The 13,012-nt window shown below is 58.5% G+C and overlaps 1 protein-coding gene across 3 annotated transcripts; it reads left to right on the top strand.

The window, feature by feature from the left end:
• The first annotated feature begins 715 nt into the window (after nt 1-715).
• DLK1 (delta like non-canonical Notch ligand 1) lies at nt 716-10,544 on the top strand. Of its 3 annotated transcripts, none has more exons than XM_074365027.1 (6): nt 716-965; nt 2,199-2,262; nt 2,791-2,921; nt 5,822-5,963; nt 7,900-8,182; nt 8,402-10,544. In XM_074365027.1, the coding sequence occupies exons 1-6, from the start codon at nt 899-901 to the stop codon at nt 8,648-8,650; spliced, it is 936 nt and encodes a 311-aa protein (XP_074221128.1). In that variant the 5' UTR covers nt 716-898; the 3' UTR covers nt 8,651-10,544. The 3 variants fall into 3 exon arrangements, with proteins under 3 accessions (XP_074221128.1, XP_074221129.1, XP_074221127.1); XM_074365028.1 differs by having other exon boundaries at nt 8,408-10,532; XM_074365026.1 differs by having other exon boundaries at nt 7,900-10,517.
• Nucleotides 10,545-13,012: the final 2,468 nt, after the last annotated feature.

The following is a 13,012-nucleotide window of genomic DNA, read 5'->3' as shown; positions in this document are numbered from 1 at the left end:
TGTGGACGGCTGGGCACATGTTGACGGATGCCCAGGGTTTCATAACTGTATGTCCTCTGCCTCTCTGCGTGCCTATGACTGAGCATGTGGCGCTCCCGACTATTTCTATGACGTGCGCGTGTGTCGCAGTGTGTGGTTGTGTCGTAGGGTGTGTCGGGGTTGCCGTGTGTGTTGCTACAAGTGTGTCTGCATTTTCTTGCGTCTTTCTGGCTGAGGGTGTGAGTGCCTAAGGCTTCCCCTAAGTGTTTTTCTGGGTGCGTGTGCGATAACGTACGTTTCCCCCGTCTTTAGAGCGTGCGTTTGTGTTTTTCTGGGTGTTTGCGCCATGGCATGTGTGCTCGGGACCTTGGCGATCAGTGTTCTGGTGTTTCTGTGCGTGTTTCTGTATTCCGAGCGTGTCCTTGCGTCTTCCTGGGGTCTGCGGCCCAGCCCATGTTCCGTACATGCGACTTGTCCTAAGCGGGCCCGTGTGTGCGCGCCCCTGTGCCGTCCTGTGGGGGGAACGTGTGCCAAACGCGCGCGGGGTACCTGTGCCCGTCTAGCCAAGAGTGCCCCGTGTGCGCGAGCCGGTTTCCGGGACGCCGCGGTGGTGGGGGGCGGCCCTGCGAGGGGCGGGGGTCACCGGGACTGGCCGGCGCCGGCCCCGTGCGCACGAAGGCGGGGGCGGGGGGCGGAGGCCGCGGGGGGGCGGCGGTACGAAAAGGGCGGCGCGCGCGGCGGCGGCGGCAGCTCGGCGGCGGCAGCGGAGAGCGCAGCGCGCAGCCCGGTGCAGCCCTGGCTTTCCCCTCGCCGCGCGCCCGCGCCCCCTTCCGCGTCCGCAACCAGAAGCCCAGCGCGGCGCCCGGAGCCGGACCCGCGCCCGCGCCGCTCCCGGGACCGCGACCCCGGCCGCCCCGCGATGACCGCGACCGCAGCCCTCCTGCCCGTCCTCTTGCTCCTGCTGGCCTTCGGCCGCAGTGCCCATGGTGAGCACCCCCCGGCGGCCCGGCTCGCGCCCCCTCTGGGGAAGCCTGCGACGCCCCCCGGCCGCTCGATGCCCCGCGCGCCCCGTCCCGTGCGCCCCGACTCCTGCCCGTCCCGCCTAACCCTAAACCCCGTGCTGCGCCTGCCTCGCCCTCCTCGTCACCCTCGCATGCCAAAGCCCGGCCCGGGAGTCCCGGGGGGCGGGGGAGGAGTGGGACCCCGGCCCCTTCCCGCCCCGCAGAAGTGGCGCTCGCAGGGTGTCGGTGCGCCGAGAGAGGAGGTATGGAGAGAGGAGGTATGGAGAAACGAGGTGATGCTGGGGAACCCTCTGTGGAAATGCTCTGAGGTGCAACTTTGGGGGTGGGGGTCCCTGCTTGCGTGTTTGGGAACAGGTCTGTGGGGGCACTGGGAGATGACTTTGCCGTCGTAGCCCAAATTCCCAGCCAGGAGCCCAGCCAGAGTCCTTCCTGCGTGGCGTTTGTCTACGTGAGGGTCTGCGACACTTCTGTCTGCAGCGGCCATCTGTCTTTGACATCGAGAGAGTTGCCCCCTTCCCGCAGGGTCCCCCCACTACCACTGCACCAGTGGTTAAGGGGGGCTGTCTGAAACGCTGGAGAGAGTTAAAGTAAACACACACAGTAGGTGCCTGTTAAAGTGTCAGGATCTCCAAATAACGTCAGAATTGCAGCCCACTTGGCAAAACCCTTGCGCCTCCTTTGAACATGAAGAGTCTGGGGTGGGGGAAATTGGGGAGTTTGTCCTGGGTGCCTGGTTTAACTGGGATTAACCTTTAAAAAATCCAGACGCCTCACCTGTGAGTCCTCCAGGTGAACCAGTCTGGGCTTTTCCACAGCTGAATACCTCAAAATCTGCTGCCCCTTTTGGGCCCACTTTGAGGAAGTGAGGGTTTGGCTGAGTGCTTAGGGGTCAAAATCTGTCCATCCGCTGTCTCCTCAACCCTGCTTTTAGGATTTGATGTTTGTAATTTCTTTGAGGGAAATGAGGGTGTTTGACCTGGTCCTAGGAACTGGACAGTGTACTGTGGTCACTCCATAACAGGAACATGGCAGAAATTTTTTCCTGCGTGAGTTGAGATGAAGTGCCTACTGTGTGCGAGGCTGGTAGGACCCGCAGAGGGTCGTAGGCTGCCTCTGAGGAGGCTGTGGGCTGTCTGGGCTTCGCCTCGGCCTCTAGGGCCTCTTGAGGTGAATGGTGTAACCTTTCTTGTGCCCCAGGAGCTGAATGCTTCCCGGCCTGCCACCCCCAAAATGGATTCTGCGAGGATGACAATGTTTGCAGGTAATGGAGTGTCTCCCCTCCCAGGCAGCTTGTGGGGGGACAGGGTAGAATTCTGGGGAGTCATGACGTCAGGCAGAAGAATGGGGGGGCCTCAGCCCCTGGACTGCAGCAAACAGCTTCCTCGCCCCCGCAGAAAAGGTGGGGGGAGTGCGGAGGAGAAGAGCGGGGGGGGGGGGGAGGGGGAGGGCGGCGGAAGTGGTGGGGACTGGACGGCCACAGCTCCTGTCTGCTTTCTCAGAGGTGGGGTGGCAAGAGAGCCTCTTGCAGGGTGAGACCACTGCAGGCCGCTGCGGCAAAACGCAGTCCTGCCTTTGGCTATCGGGGACCCCTCTGCCTGCTCCCGGCCGGGCTCCTGTTTAAGCCTCTCCATTCAGGTGACTGGTACTGGCTTCCCGGGACCCACCGGCCCAGCCCTGTGCAGAGACCACCATGGGCTCTGGGTTCACAGAAAGCAGCCTGGGCTCCTTCTCTGGCCTCTTTCCCCAACTCATGTGTCCCTGTCTTTCTCCCCCACCCCGATCCCTGCAGGTGCCAGCCTGGCTGGCAGGGTCCCCTGTGTGACCAGTGCATGACCTTTCCTGACTGTGTTAACGGACTCTGTGTGGAACCCTGGCAGTGCATTTGCAAGGATGGCTGGGATGGAAACCTCTGTGACATAGGTTGGCACGCACCCTGGCCCACCCCCAACTCCACCCCCAACACCGTGCCCCCAGCCACCTCCTCACAGCCTGGTGGCTGCCTCCCCTCCCCCTCTTGCCTTATCCCAACACACCCAGCACTCTGTATGGTAATGATCTGTTCATACACTTCCCGCTGGTGCCGGGAGCCTCCTCACAGGTAAGGACACAATTTTGCTCCCCTCTGCACCACCAGCACCCAACACCAGAGAAGGCATGGGGTGGGGGGGTTAGAGGGTGTTGCCAGTTGAATAAAGAGTCACCAAATAAACACGCCCACAAAGCTGGGAGGGTGGGGAACCCAGAGCTGAGAAATCTGTCCAAGGGCACTGAAGCTCAGGGAGGGAATAGGACTCAGGGGGTTGAAGAGCCAAGACTCTATAAGAAATTCACACATGAGACTGTTAAGGAGGCTGTAACAAGCAAGCAAGCAGTGGAGGGAGGTGGGGGTGCTGGGTGCTGAGTGGTGGAGGCCGCAGGGGCTGAATCAGAGCTACTGGGACAGGACTGGGGGCTGTGCTGGAAGAAGTCAGGTATAGGGGGAGGTCGGGGGTCAGGAAAGGCTGAGAAGCCGCTAAAGGGCAGATTGATGTTATCTGTTGATTCCATTAATTTATGCAATCTTTGTCCTCCATTACCCTGGGCAGTTGAGAGTTGGCTGTCGCTGCATTTTCAGGCTGCGAAATGCTCATCTGAGCCCATCCTCGTTTGGCAAAACCTGCCCCGAAGCCTAGGCAAACTAAGCCTAGAAAACTCCCAGCAGTGTAGGCAGCTCCCGAAGGGCCTCTGCCCCTCGGTCCCCAACGTCAGCAAAGATGAGTGGTACTGATAGGGAAACTGAGGCTTGGGGAAGCAAAGGTGTCTGCTCTGGACACCTAAGAAGTCTAGGAACAGCCAGCTCTAGAACCCTCCCACCGCGGCCCCAGAAGTGAGTTAATTCTCATCTCAAGTGAGTTAAGGAAAACCTAAGAGCAGGTTGTTATCACCCCTGCCCCAATAACCAAGGCAGTGGGCTTTCAGAACCAATATAGTCTCCGTCACACAGTCTCAGGTCCTTAAAGCCTGCCCCCCACCATGGTGCAGGCTTTTCTCCACAGCTGACTCATACTCTGGCCAGCAGAGCACCCCTAAGTACCTCTGTGCTGTTTGGGGGACCCATGGGGTCCCAGAAAAGCTGCCGTTTGGGCTCAGGGCTTTTAGCCTGGAGCCCACCCTCTTCGGTATGGGAGCCCAGGACCCCCCTGCGGAGTTTTCCAGACAAAAGCTTGGACGGCTGGGTCCAGAGGAAACAGCCCTCCGGGTAATTGCCAGCCCTCTCCCTTTTCACCCATCTTTGAGGCTGTCACGGCCACAGCTGCTGCCCCAGCAGCCAGAGACCCCTGGCCGCTTTCTCCTGGTGGCAGCTTAATCCACCCGACTTTGGGGTGGGAGGCCCAGGAGGGGAGAAGGTGGGCTGATCCCCGCTGCCGAGGCTTGACACTGCAGGCGGGGAGTAGGGTGGTCGCCACCCCTTGAGCTTAAATGTAAGATTCCTGGTGACAGGAGAGCTCTGAGCGGGGAATTAGGAGCCTGCCGCGGAGGCTCAGTGCGCGAGCACCCGGCGCCTTCCCGTAATGATAAATCCTCTTTATGTTGTCTTGCGCCGCGCCGGGCTCCCGAGGAGCGCGCCTCGTGCACTCTGGATCAGCTTGGCGCTCAGGCTCTCCCTTATTGATTGACTGCTACCTCCCCGCCACGAGTGTGCGGGGCTCTTGAAAAGAGGGAATAAATCTGCACGTGTGTGGCCTCAGCACCCGGGACCTCCGCCCAGTCCGCCTTAACTGGCTGCGTCTCTGTTTGGCCCTGGCTTTCTGTTTGGCTGAGGCAGCAGCTTGGAGAGTGGAAAACCAGAGCTGAAGGGGCTCTTGGCGATGGGCCAGGGAGAGCCCCTCCTTTTCCCGGTGGGGAAGGTGAGGCACGGTGTGGGGAGGGGCTGAACTCGGCAGTCGGCTGGTCATGGGCAGAGAAGGGGGCTCTTCCTGGCCCGGCTTGGGGGCTGGGGTCTCCCCCCTGTCAGAGAGCCCCTGACCCAGGCCCCTTTGTTCAGCCCGTCCCTGCCTCGCTGAGCCCTGAATAATGAAGTGTGCGTGCCGGGAGGTGTGAAAAGGCGGTGGAACCATCCCAGTGTTCACGGAAACCCGTGCTGACAGGAGAGCACGCGATAGTTCTAATTTCGCTGCCTTCAAAAGATGCAGCCTTTTTTATCACGGACCCCCTTAGTTCAGAACCTGAGAGTGGAGAGACCACCGGGAGGTGGAGGCAGTGCTGGGGCTAAATCAGGTTTCTTGGTTCCTGACAGGGGGCTTTACATCTCATTTCCCTCCTGCCCCTCTTTGATGGAAAAGTATGAAGGGCAGCTGATGTTTCTAACAGCTGGGCTGCACTTGCCCCGTCCCTGAGCAGCAGGGCCCCGCTCCCGTCCCCTGTAGCGAGAAACTTGTCTGGAGGAGACAGCCATTGGGGAGGGAATCTTGACTCTGCGCGGTTTGTGGGGAGGGAAGGGGTCGGCGGAGAAGGTTGTGCTGCTGGACCCAAGGGAAGACCTGGTGCCAGGAAAAGGGCACAGCTGTCCTGGGTTGACTGTCAGTGAGCGGCTGGGACTTTCTGTCTCTGACCTGATGCCAGGAAGCCCCTTCTGCTCCCTGAGCGGTTTCCTCACTTGGTTGCTACCCCCTCTCGCTCAGGACCCCACTGGGTCACCCTTGGCAGTGGCCACAAGCAGAGACATCTAGGCAGCTCACCCGGGGTCCCCCTGGGCCAGATGGAGAGGGGTCCCCTGCCCCCGCCTCCTTCCAGCCTCTGTGCTCCCCCTCACCTCCCTGTGGTTCTCCCTCCTCCCCCAGACGTCCGGGCTTGTGCCTCAACCCCCTGTGCCAACAATGGGACCTGCGTGAACCTGGAAGACGGCCAGTACGAGTGCTCCTGTGCCCCTGGATTCTCGGGAAAGGACTGTCAGAAGAGAGACGGGCCCTGTGTGATGGATGGGTAAGTATTCTCTGCGGGCTCTGTGTGATCTGATAAATGCTGCTTTTGATTCCTGTTCCACACCCCCAAAGACCCTTTCAGCCTCACCCAGTCGGACCTGTCGCCTGACAAAAGACCAAGTAAGTGCTCATCCTGCGCCCCGCGGGGGGCCGCCCTGGATCAGGGTATTTATGGGGGAGAGCGTCATTTCCATAATTTTTTCAAACAATCCTGAAGGCGATTTCACATTCCCTTGACGTTCCTAAGTCCTGACGTGTGTGAATGACAGTAGATTGGGACTGTGAACCAGAGCTCAGAGCTGCATCATTTTCTAAAGGCAACATAACAAGAGATCAGAGTTCTGCAGCGCCTGAGGCTGTTTTTATGAAACCCACTCCCCGGATTGCAGGGGTGGGTTTGGGGAACTGGCGGGCTCCGTGTTTGGGTTTTCCGGGATGTCTTAGGAGGGAGCCTCTAGGCTGAGGAGGAGGGGAGAAGGGACGTCGGCCAGCACGGGGCGGGGATGGGGGGTGACAAGGCCCAGGAGCCGGGCTGGGGAGTCCAGCCCTCAGCTATCCCCAGGGAGGAGGGGGCTCCAGGGCTCTGGGCGGGGGGTACAACGGATGGAATGGCCACCAGCCTCTCTGGTGCCTCTGAGGTCAGCCGTTTCCGGCCCTTATCTGCTCGGCGCACTGAGCCAGTCCCACCCTCCGATGGGGCTTAACTGGAGGCCCAGAGAGATGGAGAGAGAGGCAAGAATTCAAAGCTGGGGGTGGGGGCGCCCCTGTCCTGTGAGGAAACTGGAGCTTAAATGCATTCCGGGGCAGGGGCGGGGCTGGTGGGGGGGTGCAGAGAGCCCCGGGAGTCACGCAGGCCACGGGCCAGTATTTGTGCAGCATCTAAAGACCAGTGTCCAGGAGGGGGCAGGGGAGAGGGTGACCGGTTCTGCCTCCTAGCAGGAAGGGGAAATACAGAGCGAGACCTTTAAAATATTTTGCTTTCCTCCCTCACAGACTCAAACCAGTCTGTCAAAATAGAGCCCGAGGTCCTTGAAATTCCTTCAGAGCCCGGGTCCTGTGTTGCCCTCACCCCTGAAGCAGCAATGCTGATTTCTTGCACTTAGAGCCCCTTTCTTCCCTGGAGTTTTGGCATTTATCAGATGACAAAGGGTCTGCTCGTTTAAAAGCACTTACATTAAATGCTCCGTGTGCTCCGCTCTGAGCAAACAGCTTTGGTCTGCAAGCTGCACTTGGGTGAATGGGCCACTATTAAACAGCCGGGCACAGACGCCGCTCCAGCCGGCACAGACAGAGCGCATATTTCTTTCACTGAGAGTCCCCAAGGGTTTCCTGCATAATAGCCTGCAGGCTCACTCCGCGGAAAGTAAAAATAAAAAATAATAATAAGGGGTCCAGGGCGGTGGTGGTGGGAGAGAGTGAGTGAGGGAGGGATGCCCTGCGTGGCTCTGCCTCAGCGGTCAGGGGTCCGGGGACAGGGACGGAGCCCAGGGGAGGGGCTCGCTGCAGCTCCGGGTTGTGACTAACTTTGCCTCTCTCAGCCTCAGTTTCCCTACCTGTCCAGTGACTAACCATCAGGCCTCTGGTTGGAGAGATGACCCAAGAGGTGGGAGAGGAGATAGGCTTCCCAGACCGGGAGGTCAGGCGTGTTCCAGGTTGGCAGCGTGATGGGGGTGGGGTGCACACCCCGCTCGGGGGTGCATCCCACCTCGGACACCCCGGGAGCCCCTCGCAGGCAGGGGTCCCAGTGCCCTGCGTGCCCCCTGCCCGGACCCCCTGGCTGGCACTCAGTCACTCACACCATGTGCTCTGAGCACCTGCCCTTTCATCAGGTCCCAGGAGGTCTGTGATGTGGCAGGAGCATCTGTCCCCCAGCCCCAGCATCAATGTCCTAGCCCAGCCCCCGAGGGCCCTTTACCGTGTCCCCTGTTCTGTTGCAGTTCCCCCTGCCAGCACGGAGGCAGCTGCGTGGACGACGAGGGCCAGGCTTCCCATGCCTCTTGCCTGTGCCCCCCTGGCTTCTCAGGCAATTTCTGTGAGATCCTTGTGACCAACAGCTGCACCCCAAACCCGTGCGAGAACCAGGGCATCTGTACCGACATTGGAGGCGACTTCCGCTGCCGCTGCCCCGCCGGCTTTGTGGACAAGACCTGCAGCCGCCCAGTGTCCACCTGCACCAACGACCCATGCCTGAACGGGGGCACCTGCCTGCAGCACTCCCAGGTGAGGTTCGAGTGTCTGTGCAAGCCCGAGTTCACGGGCCCCCTCTGTGGCCGGAAGCGCGCGGCGGGCCCCCAGCAGGTCACCCGTCTGCCCAGCGGTTACGGGCTGACCTACCGCCTGACCCCCGGGGTGCACGAGCTGCCAGTGCCGCAGCCCGAGCACCGCGTCCTGAAGGTGTCCATGAAAGAGCTCAACAAGAGCGCTCCCCCCCTCTCCGAGGGCCAGGCCATCTGCTTCACCATCCTGGGCGTGCTCACCAGTCTGGTGGTCCTCGGTACCGTGGGCATCGTCTTCCTGAACAAGTGCGAGGCCTGGGTGTCCAACCTGCGCTACAACCACATGCTGCGCAAGAAGAAGAACCTGCTGCTGCAGTACAACAGCGGAGAGGACCTGGCTGTCAACATCATCTTTCCCGAGAAGATCGACATGACCACCTTCAGCAAGGAGGCTGGCGAGGAGGAGATCTAGGCGGCGTTCCCGTTCCCACCACCCCCCGTATTCCCGCAGCGCCCACTCTATGCGGTCTGTTCTAATCTTTGTGGTGGAGTTTGCTATCCTTTGTGTCAATCTGGTGAACGCTACGCTTACGTATATTATCTTTGTGATGCTGTGTGACCAACGCAATGCCAGCCGACCCCTCTTCTCTCTTCTTAATGCATGATCAAAAATAATAATAATAAGAATTTCATCTTTAAACGAGTAAAAGAAATAAGTATGTTATTCTAAACTCTTAACAACTTAAAAGCAAAAAAATCAAAAAGGCCAAAAAAAAAAAAGGCAACAGAACCAGGGCTCGGTGCCGACGTCCCTCTCCGAGGGGTCTCGGTCACAGGGTCCTCGTGAAACCGTTACGAGTGCTGTACGTTGACCAATCACTGTGAAAGGGCTAAAATCTCTTTCGTTCGTTAATTCTCACACGCCACTTCCGACTTGCACTCACATTGACACCGCAATGCTTAGATCTTCCCAACCGAGTTGAGATTTTTGCAGAGTGCAGCGGCCGCGTGTCAGGCAGAGAGGGAGAGCCCCGGGCTGGCTGCTGGGGGGCCGGGACCTCGTCCCAGCCCTGCCACTAACTCGCTCTGTGATCCTTGGCGAGTCCCCTTTCCACCCCGGGCCACCTTTCAGCCCCTCTACAAAGAGGGGCTTGACCACAGTGACCACCAAGGTCCTCTCTTGCCCTAAAACTCTGAATTAGGAACGAGGGGGTAATGAACCAAAACAGTTCCTGACCCTAAAAATTAGGATCTGATGAAGACTTAAGTCTCATCCTGGGGTCCGAAGGCTTGGCCTATCCTGGATGTACACTTGACGTACTGAAATCAGTTCTAACTGCATTTCTCAAAGTGGGGAGCCTCCTGGCTCACTTCCCTTTGGAAACGATTGCCTTCTCTGAGTCGCCATGTGCAGTTGCACCCTACTTACCGATCCAAAGCCCCAGTGCTGCTCCTGACTTCCACCCCATAGGCTAGAGATGTCCCCTGAAATTTAATGCACCTTGAACCACAAGTGCCCCTGGCGCATCTGAGCAGCAACACAGCCCTCCCCAAGGTGTTCACAGGGCTCAGTGGAAATTGTTGCTTGTGGGGCATGTTCTAGCTCTGTGGCCGCAGTGGTACCAGACCTGGCCTACACAGCATGGATTCCATTCGTGTTGCTGAGTTAACATCCCTCAGATGTCGAAAGACCTAGCCAGCTTCTGAATGATAAATTTGACTTTTTTAAGACAGAGCATCTATCTTTTTTGCAAAAAATTGAGGGAAATGGGACAGAGCTCTGTTTAACTTTCCAGCTCTTAGAGTTGGGCAGCTAAACAGCCTTTGGGTACCAGTTATAGGAATATTTTTGCTTCTTAAAGTATTTGAATAGGAACCTATACTCGTAGCTTTAGTGAGTCTCACCTGCAGTGTTTACCTTGCTTGTCTCTAAGCCATCATCACCTGCGTCACCTCAGCCATTCAGATCACCCACACACACCGACATCGCCACCGCCATCACACCATCATCGACTTCATGTCTCTTCAGCCACCGGTTTACCGCCCCAAGTCCCTTGTCACCCTGATTCGCAGCCCGACCCTCATCTCCCCAAAGCTCTTGCCTGACGTCTCACCGAGCCATTGGCCCCATCACTCCAGTCCCTTCGCCTTCCCAGCCCCAGTTCCCCTCCACCCTCGCCACCTGGTCCCTGGTCACCTGTACCCCACAGTCCCGTTACCCCCACTGCTGACCCCTCCCACTCTCACCACAGACCCTCCCCACGAAGCTCCCCACCCTTCTCCTCCCTCTCCCCACAACAGTTCATCCTCAATCCCCAAATCCTGTCCCCACTGCTGAGCCCCCTCCCACTCCAGCTCCTGTCCCTGCCCCCTGCCCCTCCCCGCCCTGGCTCCCCAACTCCCAGTCTCTGATAACCTCCTCTGGAGCCCCTCCTTCTCCTCCCCCCACCCCAGTCATCGGAGTCATCACCATCGCAACTCATTTTGAGTTTGTTTTAAGAAATAAAACTTAAAAAAGACAAAAAAAAAAAAGAACTGTTGGCACGGTCAGGTGGGCGTCTGGCACCCCGCCTGGCCCCTCTCGCGTGAGACCTTGATCGAGACCGCTAACGGTTCTGATCCTCAGTTCCCCCAAACGCGAAATTCTCAGACTGGACGAAGTGATCCAATTCTCTACTCCACTTATTCGACCACCGTGCTGTAGAGAACAGCCTCGTCCCCTGATGACAAAGACACCCACCCCATTGTTAACTTCTCCTTGACTAACGCCTCATCGGTTCATCCTTCATCCACCACCCATTCGATCAGGAAGCATCTCCAAGCACCTGCTGCGTGCAAGGCAGTGCGCAGGGAGCTGAGAGCACGCAGGATGAGGGCCGTCCCGGAGGGGCGCGGACACGCAGGTGTCCCCAGGAAAGCCCAGCGCAGTGCAGGTAAAACAACGTGGGAGTGGAGCGTCCCGAGCGGACGCCTCCCTCACAGCCCGACCATCTCACTTTCCCACGTTTCAAACTGTCTCTTACCAGCACTCGATGAGGCCGCCCCCCAACTCCACAGCGCCCACCCGCACACATCCCGCGAGATCAGAACAGGGTCAGCAGCCTCGCCACGGTCTTCACGTCACGCAGAAATGGTCCATTCCATCCTCTATGGGGTAACCAGATTCTGCTGAGAGTGTCGGGATCTCTGACTGCCCATCCACACCGCCGGTGTGTTTGGAGTAGTGTGTAGTTTACGCCAATAACGGAGAAGCTCAAAGACAGCCATCCAGGACATGATTGCCAGTTTGGTCCTCAGACTGAGAGAGGAGCGGGCGTGATGAGCTTGCGAGCAAAAAATTTCAAACATGTCAGTGATGTGCTCTTTTTAGCTTTTCCGTCTCTGCAACCAGACATGCAAAAAATTTTTGTTTATTGAAAAAATAAACAAAAACCAAGGGCTAGTAAAGTGTTTCTCTGGTTTGTTGTGCGCCGGGTTACACACGTCCCTCCCCGCTGGTGGTCTTTGACCCGGGCAAGAGGGTCCAGGGGCCCATGCTTTGGAGGGCCCTGCTCTGGCCCCATCCAGCCCTTCCCATGAGGCGGAGGAGGCTGCAGGCCTCCCAGGTCACACGCTGCGGTCCGGAGCACAGGGATTTCCTGCCTTTGGCCCCACCCCCAGGGCCTGCATGGGCCTCTTCTGTCCGTCTGTCTCCGATGGGTGGCCGTGGGTGGGTGGTGTGGCTGGAGCTGGAGCATGTGGGTGAGGGATGAAGGGTGAGGAGGTTCCACGTGTGAGTATTCGAGGCCCCCCCAAAAAGTGCTGAGGGCCAGCTCTCCCCCACCCACCAGATTCTAGCTCAGAACTCTGGGGGGTCCAAGAATTCCATGCCGAGCCCGGGCCTTCCAGGACTTAGAGAAAGCGGGGTTCCCAGGTGAGGAGGCAGAAGACGTTTTGTTTGCTACTAAGTCAGCAGGACTTGGAGCCTTTTAAACGTCGGCACGTCAAGTATACTCTTAACTTGGGCCTTGCTCGTGATGGAGGGACCGGCCTCTCTTCTGGCCCCAGGCCCTGGGCCACAAACACGTGCACTCAGCTCAGTCAAATCACTCACAGAGTGGCCACCCGAGAGGGGTCAGCTAGAGCTCCCACCAAAGGCAAAGGAGCCTCGGTCAAGTCCCTTATCCCTGCTGGCCCAGCAGGCCGCCCGGGGGTGGGGTCTCCATTCCTCCTTCTCTCCTCTGCCAGGTCACTGTCACTGCCCACCCAGCTGCCCCGCCAGGCCCCCGGGCATCCCCAAGACGCCTCCTCACTCGGCCGCGCCTCCTCCCTGGGCACCGCTCTCATCCCCTGCCCGGCCCACTGCTCTCGGCCCGGGAGGGCGGGGTGCGCGCCTCGTCAGTGCAGGGACGCACGGGGGACAGCAGGGCGGTACCGTCTCCGAGATGGGTGCTGTTCCGGGAACTAGAACAGAAAACAGGATGACAACGTTGAGGTTATAAATCCGGAAACTTCTACGAAAGGGATTTTTCTAGGAAAATATTAATTACCACAATTCCTCAGTGTGGTCAGTGGGAACCGCGCTGGGAGGGGTCCCCCAAGTGGGCCAGCTGTCTGTTACCTGATTCGGGGCCCAGAACGTTTGACCCATTGATGGAACAGGGCCTTAGACACAGTCCCAGGGCAAAAAAAAAAAAAAAAAAATGAAGGCTTTTCCATTCTTTTGTTAAAACTAGGAGAACCCCAATGCTAAAACCTGACGAAGTTAACAAAAATAAAGTCACTGTCCTCGCTCCTGAAGAAAGGAGGGAAATCTTCAACACGGTAACAAATCAAAACCAGGCAAGCGTTTCTG

Source organism: Camelus bactrianus, chromosome 6 (assembly GCF_048773025.1).
Source record: "Camelus bactrianus isolate YW-2024 breed Bactrian camel chromosome 6, ASM4877302v1, whole genome shotgun sequence".
Taxonomy (NCBI): domain Eukaryota; kingdom Metazoa; phylum Chordata; class Mammalia; order Artiodactyla; family Camelidae; genus Camelus; species Camelus bactrianus.
The sequence above is the reverse complement of the archived record's forward strand: the minus strand, read 5'-3'. Positions and strand labels throughout refer to the sequence as shown.